The 18,546-nt window shown below is 47.8% G+C and overlaps 1 protein-coding gene across 1 annotated transcript in view; it reads left to right on the top strand.

Moving 5' to 3' along the window:
- LOC147120680 (contactin-associated protein-like 5) overlaps window positions 1-18,546 on the top strand; it is a 467,625-nt gene that overhangs the window by 91,766 nt on the left and 357,313 nt on the right. The window contains exon 4 of the mRNA XM_085984243.1: window positions 10,682-10,921. Coding sequence (XP_085840369.1) covers window positions 10,682-10,921 — 240 coding nt within the window. The remainder of the gene's footprint in view (window positions 1-10,681; window positions 10,922-18,546) is intronic.

The raw sequence follows: 18,546 nt of genomic DNA, 5'->3' as shown, positions 1-18,546 counted from the left end.
TGTCGGGGTGGATGAAGCTCTCTGTGCTCCTGGAGTCAAAAAGGCAGTTTATTGCATGGCCGTTTACCTTAACGTCCATTTTGGACCGAGCTAGTTGGTGTGGTCTCGTTTGGTCCAGCGTAACAGAGGCCAGCGTAGGGGTCGGTCTGTCGCTGTGGGTATCAGATGGGGGAGGTTGGCGGCCTGCTGCGTCCCGGCTGGTGTCCAAGATGGCGGCGTCCATGATTCCCATGTGGCTGGAGTCGTCCAAGATGGCTGCTGCTGCGGTGGTTCGCACATGGCTGGGGAGGCCCAAGATGGCGGCCCGCACGGCCCACACGCGGCGCTGTTGGGGGCCCAAGATGGCGGCTCGCACGGCCCACACGCGGCGCTGCTGGCATTCGGGGTGGCTTTGGCCTTGCAGACGTTAGCGTAGTGTCCCTTTTTCCCGCAGCCCGAGCAGGTCGCATTCTTCGTCGGGCAGCGCGCTCTGGGGTGTTTGGCCTGGCCACAGAAGTAGCATTTCTGGCCTTGGGATACTGCTGTCTGGCTTTGGGACACTGCTGCGGTGGATGGGCCGTTGTTGGGCTGTGGCTGGGGTGGCACGGTGCTATGGGGCTGTCCTACCGTGTCCCAGGTTGTCGTTCCCCGCGGCGTCCACGGTGCAGAGGAGTAGGCATCCATGCCCTGGTAGGCTGCGTCCAGCGTTAGTGCGATTTCGGGGGCTTTGTCGAGGGTGAGGTCACTCTGCTCCAGCAGTCGCTGTCGGGTGTAGTTGGACCTGTGGCCTGCTACAAAGGCATCCCGGATCAGTTCCTCCGTGTACTTAATGGCCGTTACCGCCTTACACCCACAGGCCCGGCCAAGCACGGACAGTGCTTGGAGGTATTCCTCAGTTGATTCCCCAGGTTGTTGCTTGCGACTCCCCAGGAGGTGCCTGGCGTAAACTTCGTTCACAGGGCGCGTGTACTGAGTCTTGAGGAGCTGGAGGGTGGCTGTGTACGAGGTCGCGTCCCGGATGACTGAGTACACTCGGTGGTTCACCTTGGAGATCAGGACAGACAGTTTGTTCGCATCCGTTACGACCGCAGTGGAGGCAGTCAGGAATGCCTCGAAGCACATGAGCCAGTGAGCAAACTTGGTGGAAGCGTCCGCTTCCCGACTGTCCAGGTCCAGGCATGCTGGTGTGAGGATCTTCTCCATTATAAAAAATTTAGTTAATAAAATTGATGCGCCATCAATTACTCAAAAGACTGAGGTTAAGCGAGTAACAACCAGGCTTTTATTAACTAAAGAATGAAGGTCTAGTCTCGAGTGGTCGACCCGTCCAGAATACTAAGGGACTGGGAGGTAGTCACTTATATACCTGGAATAGTGGGAGGAGTCAGCCGAGGCATGTCCAGACCTGTACCTAGTGGAATACACATACACATACAGACAGGTATAACAGTGGTTTACCACAAGAGGTAGCAGAGGCATTACTACACATAGTGGTTAGCACTGTTGCCTCACAGCGCCAGGGACCCGGGTTCGAATCCGGCCTCGGGCGACTGTCTGTGTGGAGTTTGCACATTCTCCCCGTGTTTGCGTGGGTTTCCTCCGGGTGCTCCGGTTTCCTCCCACAGTCCAAAGATGTGCGGGTTAGGTTGATTGGCTATCATAAATTGACCCTTAGTGTTAGGGGGATTAAATACGTAGGGTTACGGGGATAGGGTGGGATATGTGTTGGTGTAGGGGTTACGGGGATCGGGTGGGATATGTGTCGGTGCAGGCTCGATGGGCCGAAATGGCCTCTATCTGCACTGTGGCGTTTCTGTGACGTCTGTGACATATTGAGTAATTCATTATAAAAGGTGTAGTGCCAGAGGACTGGTGGTAGCTAACGTAATATCTATATTTAACAAGGGAGATAGAACATGTCCAGGAATCTATAGGCCAGTCAGCTTAACATCGATGGTAGGAAAAATAATGGAATCCCTACTGAAGGAGAAAATAGAATAACATCTAGAAATGAAAAATATAATAATAAATAGTCAGCATGGATTTCAAAAGGGAAAGTCTTGCTTGGCCAACCTCATTGAATTTTTTGAAGAAGTAAGAGAGAGAGTAGACAAGGGTAATGCAGTAGATGTAATTTATCTAGATTTTCAAAAGGCCTTTGATAAGTTACCCCATAATAGACTGATGAACAAGGTCAGAGAATGCGGAGTCAGGGGACAAGTAGCAGAATGGATTGCTGGCTGGCTTCAAGACAGAAAGCAGAGGGTAGGAGTAAAGGGTAGTTATTCACAGTGGCAGAAGGTGGGTAGTGGTGATAAACAAGATCAGTGCTGGGGCCACTGTTGTTCACAATTTATATTAACAATTTAGACCTTGGAATCAAAAACACAATTTCTAAATTTGCGGATGACACCAAATTGGGGGGGATGGCCAATACTGAGGAGGACTGCAACAAATTACAGGAGGACATCAATAAACTTACAGGATGGGTATATAAATGGCAAATGAAATTCAACACGGATACATGTGAGGTATTTTTGATAAGAAAAATAAGGAGGTCACATATTACTTGGAAAATAAGAATCTAAATGGGTTATAGGAACAAAGGGATCTAGGAGTACAAATACACAAATCACTAAACGTATCAACACAGGTTAACAAGGCCATAAAAAAGCACTGGTATTAACCTTCCAGAATTCTCTAGATTCTAGAACATTCCCCAAGGATTGGAAGGTAGTAAACATAACCCTGCTATGTAAGAAAGGAGGAAGAGAAAAATCAGGGAACTATAGGCCAGTTAGCCTGACATCAGTAGCAGGCAAAATGCTAGAATCTATTATTAGGGATGTGGTAACAGGGCATTTAGAAAATCGCAATATGATTGGCGGAGTCAACATGGTTTTATGAAATGGAAATCACATTAGACAAATCTGTTAGAGTTTTCTGAAGATGTAACTAATAGGATGGATAAGGGGTAACCAGCGGATGTAGTGTATTTGGATTTTTAAAAAGCATTTGATAAGATGCCGCACAAGAGGTTATTACACAAAATTATTACCCCAAATCCCATGAGTCCTAATTTTGTCGCTGCGTCTAATGGGCCCACATTTACTTTCACAAATCTCTTCCTATTTATATACCTATAGAAACGTTTACAATTTCTTTTTATTCCTCTTGCTAATTTATAGTCACTCTCATATTCTTGTTTCTCTTTCCTTATCAATTTCTCAGTCCTCCTTTGCTGAATTCTAAAATCCTCCCAGTCCTCAGGCTTACTACTGTTTTTGACAAAATTATAAGCCTCTTCCTTTGATCTAATACTATAGAGTCATAGGCCTAGAAATTCGGTATAGCCGCGTTTGGGGCGCTAGTCCTGGCGATGCGCAAAGTTTAGCGCCAGGCGCAATTTAGCACCACCTAGCGCGATATTGGGTTGCAGCGCCCCTAAAGGTGATTATGGCGCTAAATCAGGCGCTGCACGCTACTCTTAAGGCGCTAACCCGGCGGCGCAACCCAATTTCGCGACAGCAGGGTGCAGCGAGGGTGCTGTCAATAATCACTTTCCCTGAGGCACACTGGCGCCAGCCAGCTCTTAAAGGGGCAGGTCAATTGGCATCACCAGACACACTCACTGCCTTGTAGGCCTTCAAAGCGGTGGGAGCCTACCTGTGGTGCACCAGCCTAGCAAGACATGGAAAGGGTGAGGCAGAGGGCGGAACGCCTCACTGATGGGGCATTGGATGCTTTGGTTGGCGCAGTGGAATCAAGGCCAAGGAAGATGGTCGGAATGTGATTTATGTTTTGGACAGTCTCCTGGGTGTGAGAGTCAGTTATGTGTCAGCGTATTAGTTTTGCTTTCTGTTGCCATAGCTTTCTCATGTTTGAAGGAATCACATTTTGTGTAATGAAACACTTTCTTCATTTACAATGGCCATGCCTTCTATTTACATGCATCTTGCCCTTCACAGGCTTGGGGGTATCAGACCGGTTCCATTCCTGTTCTTGGAATGGTAGCAAGCATTCTGTGAGAGGGGTCTAGAAGCTACTTCTGATCAGCCTCTGACACACAGCCTGAGAAGAGCCGCTCGCGTAGAAGTTCAGGCCAGCAGGCATCTTCTCAGCCACCGACAGAGATGTCCTGCACCTTATCTGAGGCTGCAGATCTGGCTGAAGCAGCTGGCACAGCTCAGTCACCACCTCCTTTCTAAATCGCAGCCTTCTGACACACTGCTCCTCCGGCATGTTCATGTAGGAAAACTGCTGTCGGAGAACCCTGCCAGCGTAAGGTCTGCTGTGGCGACATCTGTTGGCCCTCCTCCGTCTGGCCATGCCCGCCCCCCTCTCCCAGCGTCTCAGTGCCCTTTCCAGATGATTCAGCAGCAGGACGTTCCCCTCCAATGCAGCCCCCATAATAAGTGCCCACAGGAAGGTTCCCCGTTGTCAAGGCTCACCAACAGCAAGGTGATGGTCAGAAGGCTGAAGATCGTCTGCCTGCACTGGCTCAGTGGTCAAATGGCTCTCAGTGTGCAGCTCAGCAACTCTTTGTAGCTCTCGAGGAAGTTGTGCTCCAAAAATGGCTGCCGCTTTTAAACCACACCAGTCCCCTTTAAATAACGCTCCTCCAGCCCGAGAGCGACTTGGTAAGGCCCAGGTAAGCTGTCACTATTAGCGCCAAGTGCTACGGAGGGGGGCGTCACTGAATTTCCAGTCTGGGGCACCCAAAAGGCGTTGCACACTCAAATGACGTCATAATCAGCCTGCGCCCATGAGCGGGCGCTAAGATTTAGCGCCGGCGCTAAATGCATGCTCAATATGGGGCGAGGCGCTAGGCGCCTTGCGCCCGCCCGGAAATTGGCTAGCGCCCCACTTCTCGGCCTCTTTAGGCGTTAATTGGTGGCGCTAACAACCGAATTTCTCTCCCATAGAGTCATATACAGTACAGAAAGAGACCCTTTGGCCCATCATGTCCGTGCCAGCCATCAAGCCCTGTCTATTCTAATCCCATTTTCCAGCACTTGGCCCGTAGGCTTGAATGCTATGGCATTTCAAGTTCTCATCTAAATGCTTCTTGAATGTTGTGAGGGTTCCTGCCTCTACCACCCTTTCAGGCAGTGAGTTCCAGATTCCAACCACCCTGTGGGTGAAAATGTTTTTCCTCAAATCCCCTATAAACCTCCTGCCCCTTACCTTGAAACTATGCCCCCTGGTTATTGACCCCTCTACTAAGGGGAAAAGTTCCTTTCTATCTACCCTATCTATGCCCCTCATAATTTTGTACACCTCAATCAGGTCCCCCCTCAGCCTTCTCTGCTCTAAGGAAAACAACCCCAGCCTGTCCAGTCTCTCTTCATAGCTGAAGGGCTCTAGCCCAGGTAACATCCTGGTGAATCTCCTCTGCACCCTCTCCAATGCAATCATATCCTTCCTATAGTTTGGCGACCAGAACCTAATGGGCCCTACTCTTTCCCTGGTTATCCTCTTGCCCTTAATATACTTATAAAACACCTTGGGATTTTCCTTTATTTTGCCCGCCACTGTTTTTTCATGCCCCTCTTCGCTCTCCTAATTTTTTTTTTTATGTATCCCCCTGCACTTTCTATACTCCTCTAGGGCTTCCACTGTTCTTAGTCCTTTGTATCTGCCAAAAGCCTCCCTTTTTTTCCTAATCCATTCTTGTATATCCTTTGACATCCAGGGTTCCCTGGACTTGTTGATCCCACCCTTGACCTTTACGGGAACATGTTGGCGCTGTACTCTCTCAATTTCCTTTCTGAATGACTCCCACTGCTCTGATGTGGATTTTCCTACAAGTAGCTGATCCCAGTCCACTTTGGCCAGATCCTACCTTATCATATTAAAATCGGCCTTCCCCCAATTTAGAACCTTTATTTCCGGTCCATTTTTGTCCTTTTCCATGACTACCTTAAATCTCACTGAATTATGGTCACTGTCACCAAAATGCTCTCCTACTGACACTTCAAGCACTTGCCCGGCTACATTCCCTAGAATTAGGTCCAGTACTGCCCCCTCTCTTGTAGGACTTTCTACATGCTGGCTCAAAAAGCTCTCCTGGATGCACATTAAGAATTCTGCACCCTCTAAGCCTTTCACACTCTGACTATCCCAGTTAATATTGGGGAAGTTGAAATCCCCTACTATTATTACCCTATTATTTCTACACTTCTCTGAGATTTGCCTACATATCTGTTCCTCTACTTCCCCCTGACTGTTTGGGGGCCTATAGTACACTCCCAGCAAAGTGCTTGCCCCCTTTTTGTTTTTAAGTTCTACCCATATGGTCTCATTAGAGGAACCTGCTAAGTAATGGACTCCTTGTTTAATATTGCGACACCCCCTCCTCTTTTACACCCCCCTCTGTCTCGCCTGAAGATTCTATACCCCGGAATATTGAGCTGCCAGTCCTGCCCCTCCATTAACCATGTCTCTGTGATAGCAACAATATCCTACTCCCATGTGTTCATCAACACCTTCAATTCATCTGCCTTATTCGCAAGAATCCTTGCATTAAAATAAATGCCATCCAGCCTTGCCATACTCCCTTGTGCCGTTACATATTTGCTCTGCCTTCCAGGCTGACTTGTTTTCTTCCTCTATATTTGGCTGTGCATCACCCCCTACTATAGCTCCACTCTGTATCTTTAACTTCTCCTTTTAGCCACGGTTGGACCACTTTTCCTGTGTGCTTTTTGTGCCTTAAAGGAATGTTTATTTGTTGTAAATTATGTATTAATTCTTTGATGCCATAAATTTCTATAATTCTATGATTTTAAGCACCTGGTTAATTAATCTGCATATTTAATCTAAAGGAACACATAAAGTAGATACTTTGGGGAACAGACAGGCGTTTCTGTGGCCGGCTCCAGGATGGTATGTTGCCTCCCTGGCGCCAGGGTCAAGGATGTCGCTGAACGGCTGCAGGACATTCTGAGGGAGGGGGGTGATCAGCCAGAGGTCATGGTCCATATTGGTACCAACGGCCTAGGTAGAAAGAGGGATGAGGTGCTGCAGGCAGATTTTAGTGAGTAAGGAGAGAGATTAAAAAGCAGGACCTCAAAGGTAGTAATCTCCGGATTACACCCGGTGCCACGTGCTAGTGAGTACAGGAATAGGAGGATAAAGCAGATGAATGCGTGACTGGAGAGATGGTGCAGTAGGGAGGGCTTTAGATTCCTGAGGCATTGGGACCGTTTCTGGGGGAGCTGGAACCTGTCCAAGCTGGACAGGTTGCACCTCAACAGAGCCGGGACCAATATCCTCACGGCGGGGTCGGGGGGGGGGGGTTGCTAGTGCTGTTGGAGAGGGTTTAAACTAGCTGGCAGGGGGGATGGGAACCTGAGAGTATTTTGAGAAGGGAGAGAAAATTAGTAAGCGAGTTTGGAAGGCAGAGGAAAAAAGGGCCAGAAAATAGACAACAAGGGAGTTTGGCAATGCTGAATGGTATATACTTCAATGCAAGGATTCTAGGAAATAAGGGAGATGACTTAAGGGCACAGATAGACATTATAGCCATTACTGAGACATGGCTGAAAGAAGGGCAAGAATGACAGCTCAACATTACTGATTACAGGGTTTTTAGGCGAGATAGAGAGGGGGATACAAAAGGACCGGGGGGTTACAGTCTTGATTAAAGAGACAATTACAGCTTTGAGCAGGGATGATATGTTAGAAGGATCATCAAATGAGACCTCATGGGTTGAACTAAAGAACAAAAAAAGGGGAAATCACACTGCTGGGAGTGTACTATAGACCCCCAAATAGTCCGAGGGAGATAGAAGAGCAAATTTCTAGGCAAATTTCTGAAAGTGCAAAAACAATAGGACAGTAATAGTGGAGGATTTCAATTACCCCAATATTAACTGGGATACTACCAGTGGAAAAGGTATAGAAGGCATAGAATTCTTAAATTGTATTCTGGAGAACTTTTTTAGCCAATACATATCAAGCCCAACAAGAGTGGGGGCAGTTCTGGATTTAGTTTTAGGGAATGAAGCTGGGCAACTGGAAGGAGTATCAGTGGGAGAGCATTTTGTGGTAGTGATCATAATTCAGTTAGTTTTAGCATAATTATGGAGAAGGACAAAGAAAAAACAGGAGTAAGGGTTCTGAATTGGGGGAAGGCCAATTTTACTAGGTTGAGAAGTGATTTAGCCAAAGTGGACTGGAAACAGTTACTTGAAGGTAAATCAGTGTCAGAGCAGTGAGAGGCATTCAAGAGGGAGATACATGGAGTTCAGGGTAAACGTGTTCCCACAAAGAAAAAGGGTAGAACTGCCAAATATAGAGCCCCCTGGATGACAAGGTGCATACAGGGTAAGATAAGGCAAAAAAGGGAAGCCTATATCAGATACTGTGAGCTCAATACTGCAGAAAGCCTAGAAGAGTATAGAAAGTGTAGGGGTGAAATTAAGAAGGAAATTAGGAAAGTAAAAAGAGGGCATGAAAAAATGCTGGCAAGTAGAATCAAAGAAAACCCAAAGATCTTTTATAATTACATAAAGAGCAAGAGGATAACTAAGGAAAGAGTAGGGCCTATCAGCGACCAAAATGGGGATCTATGTGTGGAGGCGGAGGATGTGGGTAAGATATTTAATGCATACTCTGCAGCTGTATTCACAGGAGGGGGATGATGCGACGTTGAAGTTAAGGAGAAAGATAGTGAAATATTGGATGGGATAAACATAGTAAGAGAGGAAGTATTAAGGGGTTTAGCATCCTTGAAAGTAGATAAATCGCCAGGGCCGGATGAAATATATCCGAGGCTATTAAAAGAAGCAAGGGAGGAAATTGCGGAGGCTCTGACCAACATTTTCCAACCCTCCCTGGCTACCGGAGTGGTGCCAGAGGATTGTAGAACTGCTAACGTTGTACCATTGTTTAAAAAGGGCGGAAGGGATAAACTGAGCAATTACAGGCCAGTTAGTTGAACCTCGGTGGTGGGCAAATTGCTGGAATCAATTCTGAGGGACAGTATAAACATTCATTTAGAAAGACACAGATTAATCAGGGACAGTCAACATGGTTTTGTGAAGGGAAGATCCTGTCTGACTAACTTGATTGAATTCTTTGAGGAGGTAACAAGGAGCGTCGATGAGGGCAGTGCATTTGACGTAGTCTACATGGATTTTATCAAGGCTTTTGGCAAGATCCCACATGATCAAAAAAGTAAAAGCCCATGTGATCCAAGGGTGGGTGGCAAATTGGATCTAAAATTGGCTCAGTGGCAGGAAGCAAAGGGTGATGGTTGAGGGGAGTTTATGTGACTGGAAGGCTGTTTCCAGTGGGGTTCCATAGGGCTCAGTACTCGGTCCCTTACTGTAGTATATATTAATGGTTTAGATTTAAATGTAGGGGGCATGATAAAGAAATTTACAGATGATACAAAAATTGGCCGTGTGGTTGACAGTGAGGAGGAAAGCTTTAGACTGCAGGAAGATATCGATGAACTGGTCAGTTGGGCAGAAAAGTGGCAAATGGAATTCAATCTGGAAAAGCGTGAGGTAATGCATTTGGGGAGGGGCAACAAGGCAAGGGAATACACAATTAATGGGAGGATACTGAGTGGTGCGGAGGAACAGAGGGACCTTGGAGTGCATGTCCACAGATCCTTAAAGGTAGCAGGACAGGTCGATAAAGTAGTTAAAAAGGCATACGGAATGCTTTCTTTTATTAGCCGAGGCATAGAATATAAGAGCAGGGAAGTTATGGTAGAACTATATACAACACTGGTTAGGCCACAGCTTGAGTACTGCGAGCAGTTCTAGTCACCACATTACAGGAAGGATGTGACTGCACTGGAGAGGGTACAGAGGAGATTTACAAGGATGTTGCCAGAACTGGAAAACATTAGCTATGAGGATAAGCTGGGGTTGTTTTCCTTGGAACAGAGGAGGCTGAGGGGAGATTTAATTGCGATGTATAAAATTATGAGGGGCCTAGATAGAGTGGATAGGAAGGACCTATTTCCCTCAGCAGAGGGGGCATAGATTTAAAGTAATTGGTAGAAGGATTAGAGGGGAGATGAGGAAAAGGATTTTCACCCAGAGGGTGGTGGGGGTCTGGAACTCACTTCCCAAAAGGGTGGTAGAGGCAGAAACCCTCATCACATTTAAAAAGTACTTGGATATACACTTGAAGAGCCGAAACCTACAGGGCTACGGACCTAGTGCTAGCAGGTGGGATTAGGCTGGTTAGCTCTTCTCCAGCCGGCGCGGACATGATGGGCCGAATGGCCTCCTTCTGCCTCGTAATATTTCTATGATTCGATGATAGACATTTCACACAAAAATTATTACTTCTAACATACACCGATGTCAGTAGATGATATTTAGCAGTTCAGTTATTATATTTTTTGTACTAATTATTAAAAATTGGAAGATTAATACGTGTCCCTTCTTAGATCAAAACAGCTGTACTGTCGAGATGGATGCGAAGTGGCTTTGTACATTGGAATCATTTATGTGGCTTTTTTATGGTCAAACTTGCACTGAAAATAATAGCATAAAAATGTGAAATTGCATCATGGGCGCTGAGGGTGTTGTATTTTGTGCAAGTTTGTGCGGGGGTATTTCTCTTCCTTCGTGCGATGTATGTTCCTTGACTGGTAACAAAGTGTACAGCAAGGGATGGTACATAAGTTTACCCCCCCTACTGATTTACTTAAAATTCGTCGATCTCTTTGCAGGCGGAACTGCCTCAAGACAGAAGGGATTCCTTGGATGCATTCGCTCTTTACGGTTAAACGGAGTCACCCTTGATCTTGAAGAACGAGCTACAATTACCCCTGGTGTGAAGGCAGGATGCCTGGGGCACTGCAGCAGTTACGGTAACCTGTGCCACAATGGAGGGAGGTGTATAGAGAAGTACAACGGATATTCGTGCAACTGCAGTCACTCCGCTTATGATGGACCGTTCTGCAAAAAAGGTAAGCAACCGTGTTCCCTTTCCGATTCAATTCAAACAACAGGTCCAACTTTCTCTTGACAGCTGTGTCCTGGATTTCAGAAAGCTTGCTTTTTTGAGATTGGGCCAGAAATTAGGATCGGGAGCTTGCCGCGCGTGCAAGCCCCCGATGTGCACTCACCCGGCGCGCCGACATCTGAAGCTCGGGTCTGCTTGGAATTCCTGTCACTGGCCCGGTTCAGATGTCAGCGCGATGTGCTTGCCTGATCCAGCGGCATAGTTAGTGCGATGTGCCGGCTGGGATCAGGTGAGCACTGTGCAGCCAATCAGGGGAGGGAAAACTTCATTCATGAGTTTGATAGTAAAGACTGTCAAACTCATGAAAAGTATGGGTGCCCAAAAGACTAGTTTAACTTTAACTAAAATTTTTAAAAACATCCCAATAATTAAATAAACTATAAATAACTTTAAAAAAACTATTTTAAACAATTAATAAAATTTTTGAAAAAAATAATGTTTTACGAAATCGGGTCTAAAAATAAACTTACCTTACTGTAAAGTCCTTAAAAACAATGAAGCTGTGGAAAAAATGTAATAATTTTAATAATAGACCACTTACCTTCAAGAATCCAGTCCTTACGCCTCCTTTTTATATGTCTAAAAAGTTCAGGCCCTTGCACACGCGCAAACCTGTCAAAAAGAAGGAAGTTCAACGCGTGCGCGCAGAGTCCTGCGCGCACGCGTTGGACCTCTGAACCCCTTGGAGGAAACGCCGGTTTCCCGCGCATGCGCTGTGCATGCTGAAATCCGGCACTTCCAACGGGCAGCACGGTGGCATAGTGGTTAGCACTGTTGCCTCACAGCGCCAGGGACCCGGGTTCAAATCCGGCCTCGGGTGACTGTCTGTGTGGAGTTTGCACATTCTCCCCGTGTTTGCGTGGGTTTTCTCCGGGTGCTCCGGAGATGTGCGGGTTAGGTTGATTGGCCATGATAAAAAATTGGCCCTTAGTGTTAGGGGGGATTAAATACGTGGGGTTACGGGGATAGGGCTTGGGCGGGATGGCTGTCGGTGTAGGGACCGGGTGCTAGGGTTTGGATGATCAGCCATGATCTTGTTGAATGGCGGAGCAGGCTCGAAGGGCCGAATGGCCTACTCCTGCTCCTATCTTCTATGTTTCTATAGGCCCACGCGTGAGTACACTGTCCGTGCTCACGCGTTGGGACCGGAATTACTGGCCCAAAGCAGAACCATTCGAAAGGTTGAGTCATGCTCACTAAGTAAAGAAAACAGTACTGGACCCAGGTGTCTAGACTCTCTCGTGTAATCAAATCGATCATCACTCAAGATGTCTATCCATTGTGACCCTCCACAGTCATGCTCCTGAAGCACAATGACCTTTGCTGAATTTTCTTTCCTAACTGGTACGTGACATTGTTCGGTTCCTTCTGTCTGTCGGACCCTGTGTCCTGTTTTTCATTAAATTTCCAGCCGCCTAGATTTACCTCCGTTTTGGGGCTGTTATTCCAGTGGAGAGACTTGGCACATGGTATAATGTAACTGATTGGAACACACATGGTTTGAAGAATGTTCCCTTAAAAGTACGAGCACTGATAAATCGAATACATAGGGGCGGATTTTAACTCGGATTGGGCTTCTGGTGGGAGATTGCTCCGATGAATTGATTTCCTGCTCGGCAGACGCTGCGAGAAGCTGCAGTGTTTTTAACCGCTGGGCCTCTATTGAATTCCACTGATCAACTTCACATTCCTTAATTGTCATAAAGAGAGTGCAAAGCAACTGGCAGCAGCTGCAGATCGAGTGCTCTTAAGCTGCCATTTTGTGGGGGATGGGCACCAGTTCTGGGGAAGGTGGGAACTGCTTTGCAAGGATGAGATACATATGATCAGCACTGGGAAAATGGTTAAATAATGAACTGAGGAGTCATTTAAGCTAGGACTGAAAGGGAGTAGGGGAAACATTCACTCCCTCCACCACCGGCGCACCGTGGCTGCAGTGTGTACCACCTACAAGATGCACTGCAGCAACTCGCCAAGGCTTCTTCGGCAGCGCCTCCCAAACCCGCGACCTCTACCACCTAGAAAGACAAGGGCAGCAGATGCATGGGAACAGCACCACCTCCAAGTTCCTCTCCAAGTCACACAGCATCCTGACTTGGACATATATCGCCGTTCCTTCATCGTCGCTGGGTCAAAATCCTGGAACTCCCTCCCTAACAACACTGTGGGAGCACCTTCACCACACGGACTGCAGCGGTTCAAGAAGGCGGCTCACCACCACCTTCTCAAGGGCAGTTAGGGATGGGCATTAAATGCTGGCCCTGCCAGCGACGCCTGCATCCCATAAACGCATAAAAAAAAAGACAGCACCAAAATTCCGATTAGTCCTCTTGGAGGACAAGACACACCCAGCAGTTTCTCTGGAATGTGTAATTAGATCCTCCCTGCCTACGTAATCAATTACTTTGCAAAGTGTAATTCGAGCCATTCTGACTTGCCTACTTCAAACAGAACAGAGCTCACATAGAACAGACGGAGCTCATCCTTGCAGGTTAAGACCTTCTCCCACCACCCCCCCAACCAAACAAGTTCCTGCCCCCACCACCCAAGTTCCTGACCTCCCCCTGCCCAAGTTTTTGACATACTCCCCCTGCCCAAGTTCCTGACCTCCCCCTGCCCAAGTTCCTGACCTCCCCCAGCCCAAGCTCCTGACCTCCCCCTGCCCAAGTTCCTGACCTCCCCTAGCCCAAGTTCCTGACCTCCCCCTGCCCAAGTTCCTGACCTCCCCCTGCCCAAGTTCCTGACCTCCCCCTGCCCAAGTTCCTGACCTCCCCCTGCCCAAGCTCCTGACCTCCCCCTGCCCAAGCTCCTGACCTCCCCTAGCCCAAGTTCCTGACCTCCCCCTGCCCAAGTTCCTGACCTCCCCAGCCCAAGTTCTTGACCTCCTCCTGCCCAAGTTCCTGACCTCCCCCTGCCCAAGTTCCTGACCTCCCCTAGCCCAAGTTCCTGACCTCCTCCTGCCCAAGTTCCTGACCTCCCCCTGCCCAAGTTCCTGACCTCCCCTAGCCCAAGTTCCTGACCTCCCCTAGCCCAAGTTCCTGACCTCCCCCTGCCCATGTTCCTGACCTCCCCCTGCCCAAGTTCCTGACCTTCCCCTGCCCAAGTTCCTGACCTCCCCCTGCCCAAGTTCCTGACCTCCCCCTGCCCATGTTCCTGACCTCCCCCTGCCCAAGTTCCTGACCTCCCCCTGCCCAAGTTCCTGACCTACCCCGCCCAAGTTCCTCACCCCCGCCCCCCGGGTTCCTGACCTTCTCCCCCCAACAAATTCCTGACCTTCTCCCACCGCTCCCCCCCATGGATGGGACATTGCGTGCTGTTAACAGGTTTATTGGATATGAAGTAAATAGTGACAGCTTTCCAAGAAATCAACCCATCCTCGGGGAGGAGAGGGAGAACATCATGTTGATGTAAAGGGGGTGGGGTTGGAAGAACATGATCCATCTTACCATCTGGATCATGTACTCGTTCTCCTCCCGCCCCCCCCCCCAATTAGACCGGGATCACGTTCTTCAGCCATCCCCACTGTGCCCTCCGTGCTCTTTACCCAACCCCCCGAGTTCCAGACCTTCTCCGCCCGAGTTCTTGACTTCCTCTCCCTGAGTTGCTGGCATCCTCTTCCCCCTTTTCTCTCTCTCCCCTCTCTCTTTCTCCCCCCTCTCTCTCCACCTTCTCTCTCCCCTCTCTTCCTCATCTCTCTCCCCTCTCTCCCTCATCTCTCTCCCCTCATCTCTCTCTCTCTCTCCCCTCTCTCCCTCATCTCTCTCCCCTCTCTCCCTCATCTCTCTCCCCTCAACTCTCTCTCTCTCTCCCCTGTCCCCTTATCTCACTCTCTCTCTCCCCTCAACTCACTCTCTCTCTCTCACCTCAACTCACTCTCTCTCTCTCACCTCAACTCACTCTCTCTCTCTCTCTCTCTTACCTCAACTCACTCTCTCTCCCCTCATCTCTCTCTCTCTCCCCTCATCTGTCAGGGCAAGGCTGGTTCTGGACCCAAGTGCAGACAGACGAGGCGAGAAGCAGGTATGCAGTCTTAAATAAAAGTACTTTACTAGAATCACACAGGTAAACAGTTACAAACATAGGAGCTCAAGACAAGCTACTACTAGGTAACGGCTTGTCAAGACTGAGCACAGAGGGAAGAAACCACAGAACATAAATACAAGCAAAAACAGGTGAAACCAATAAACCAGATGAAAGGCAGTTAAGCAATAAACACAGGAGAAACAAGTAACAATTAGCAAAGGGAAAAGAAACAAGTGAAGGTGCCATCTAGGGGTTACTGAGGGAACTAACCGGCACCCTCACAGGACCCCCTCCCCTAGGAACGGCTCCTGACGTTCCTCCTGGACGATCAGGGTGGTGACGGCGAAAATCCCTGATGAGTTCAGGATCCAAAATGTCCCGGGCCGGAACCCAGGAACGCTCTTCAGGACCATAACCCTCCCAGTCGACTAGGTATTGAATGCTCCTCCTAACCCGGCGACTATCAAGGAGGCGCCGGACAGTGTAGGCTTGCTGACCATCAATCATGCGGGGCGGGGGGGGAGGTCTGGAAGCAGGGACCAAGGGACTGGTAAGTACTGGCTTGAGGTGAGAGACGTGGAATGTGGGATGTATCTTCATCGACCGAGGAAGGAGGAGCCGGTAGGCCACAAGGTTTACTTTTTCCAAAATCCATATTCAATTAGAGGGTGAGCAGGTTGGATCTCAAACAAGCGTGCTAAGCTTGAATAAAGGAGACTATGAAGGTATGAGAGCAGAATTGAGTAGAGTGGATTGGGAAAATAGATTAAAGGGTAAGACGATACATGATCAGTGGTGTACATTTAAGGAGTTATTTTACAACTTCCAAAAAATATATATTCCACTGAGAAGAAAAGGGTGTAAAAGAAAAGACAGCCATCCGTGGCTAAGTAAAGAAATTAAGGATAGTATTCAACTAAAAACAAGGGCATATAAGGAAGCCAAATCTAGTGGGAGGATAGAGGATTGGGAAAACTTTAAAAGACAGCAAAAAATAACAAAAAGACTAATTAAGAAAGGGAAGATAGATTATGAAAGTAAATTAGCAAAAAATATAAAAACAGATAGTAAGAGTTTTTATAGTTATATAAAAAGAAAAAGGGTGGCTAAAGTAAATGTTGGTCCCTTAGAGGATGAGACCGGGAAATTAATGGTGGGAAATATGGAGATGGCAAAAACACTGAATGAATATTTTGTATCAGTCTTTACAGTAGAAGACACTAAGAATATCCCAACACGGGACAAACAGGGGGCTATGGGGGGGAGGAGCTAAACACGATCAAAATCACTAAGGAAGTGGTACTCGGTAAAATAATGGGACTCAAGGCGGATAAATCACCTGGACCTGATGGCTTACATCCTAGGGTCTTGAGGGAAGTGGCGGTAGGGATTGTGGATGCATTGGTAATAATTTTCCAAAACTCCCTGGACTCAGCAAAGGTCCCGGCAGACTGGAAAACTGCTAATGTAATGCCCTTATTTAAAAAGGGCAGTAGACAGAAGGCTGGAAACTATAGACCGGTTAGCCTAACATCTGTGGTAGGTAAAATATTGGAGTCCATTATTAAGGAGACAGTAACAGGACATTTGGATAATCATAATTTAATAGGACAAAGTCAGCATGGTTTTATGAAGGGGAAGTCATGTTTGACAAATTTGTTGGAGTTCTTTGAGGAAGTAACATATAGGGTGGATAAAGGGGAACCAGTGGACGTAGTGTATTTAGACTTCCAAAAGGCATTTGACAAGGTGCCACACAAAAGATTATTGCTTAAGATAAAAAATCACGGGATTGGGAGTAATATTCTGGCATGGATAGAGGATTGGCTATCTAACAGAAGGCAGAGAGTTGGGATAAATGGTTCATTCTCGGACAGGCAATCAGTAACTAGTGGTGTTCCACAGGGGTCAGTGCTGGGTCCCCAACACTTTACAATCTATATTAACGAATTTGGAGGAGGGGACCGAGTGTAACATATCAAAATTTGCAGATGATACTAAGATGGGAGGGAAAGTAGTGAGTGAGGAGGACATAAAAAACCTGCAAGGGGACATAGACAGGCTAAGTAAGTGGGCAGAGATTTGGCAGATGGAATACAATACTGGAAAGTGTGAGGTTATGCACTTTGGCAGGAAAAATCGTAGAGCTAGTTATTATCTTAATGGCAAGAAACTGGAAAGTACTGAAGTACAAAGGGATCTGGGGGTCCTGGTGCACGAAACTCAAAAGGTTAGTATGCAGGTGCAGCAAGTGATTAAGGCCAATGGAATGTTGGCTTTCATTGCTAGGGGGATAGAATATAAAAATAGGGAGGTATTGCTTCAGTTGTACAAGGTATTGGTGAGACCGCACCTGGAATACTGCATACAGTTTTGGTGTCCATACTTAAGAAAAGACATACTTGCTCTCGAGTCAGTACAAAGAAGGTTCACTCGGTTAATCCCGGGGATGAGGGGATGGACATATGAGGAGAGGTTGAGTAGATTGGGACTCTACTCATTAGAGTTCAGAAGAATGAGAGGCGATCTTATTGAAACATATAAGATTGTGAAGGGGTTGGATCGGGTGGATGCGGGGAGGATATTCGCGATGATGAGTGAAACTAGAACTAGGGGGCATAGTCTTAGAATAAGGGGCTGCTCTTTCAAAACTGAGATGAGGAGGAACTACTTCACTCAGAGGGTGGTAGGTCCATGGAATATGCTGCCCCAAAAAGCTGTAGAAGCTACATCATTACATAAATTTAAAACAGAAATAGACAGTTTCCTGGAAGTAAAGGGAATTAAGGGTTACGGGGAGCGGGCAGGAATTTGGACATGAGTCTAGGTTCGGATCGGTCATGGCCCTGTGGGTAGCGGAGCGGGCCCAGGGGCCGTGTAGCCTGATCCTGCTCCTATTTAGTGTGTCTAATTCTGTTAGATTCAAGAGATGGTTCTGTGATAGTAGATTGGCGGTTAGGATCAGATCAGCCATGATCTTATCGAATGGCGGAGCACGCTCGAGGGGCCGATTGGCCTACTCCTGCTCCTATTTCTTATGTTCTTATGTTCTTATGTCCGATGAACCGGGGAGCCAACTTGCGGGACTCCACATGGAGCGGAAGATTCCGGGTAGACAGCTAGACCTTCTGTCCGGTCCGGAACCGAGGAGCTGGGCGGCGGTGTCGGTCAGCCTGCACTTTCTGCCGCGAAGAAGCGAGCTGCAAGGCGGATCGGACCCTCCTCCAGGTACGGTGGCAGCGTTGGACGAACCCCTGGGCAGCTGGGACTCCTACCTCCCTCTCCTGTTCAGGGAAGAGTGGCGGTTGGAAGCCATATTGACATTCGAAAGGTGAGAGGCCAGTGGAGGAGCTCTGAAGGGTATTGTGCGCGTACTCCGCCCAGACCAGATACTTGCTCCAGGTGGAAGGATTGGAGGACACAAAGCTTCTTAGCACCCTCTCCAGATCTTGGTTGGTTCTCTCAGTCTGGCCGTTAGACTGAGGGTGGAACCCAGAGAAGAGACTGACGGAAGCGCCCAGGATGGAACAAAAAGCCTTCCAGCAC

The sequence above is a fragment of the Somniosus microcephalus genome, chromosome 4 (assembly GCF_052327205.1).
Source record: "Somniosus microcephalus isolate GS21.2 chromosome 4, FLI_Smic_1.0, whole genome shotgun sequence".
Lineage (NCBI taxonomy): Eukaryota > Metazoa > Chordata > Chondrichthyes > Squaliformes > Somniosidae > Somniosus > Somniosus microcephalus.
Note: the sequence above shows the minus strand (reverse complement) of the source record. Positions and strands in the feature narration are given on the sequence as shown.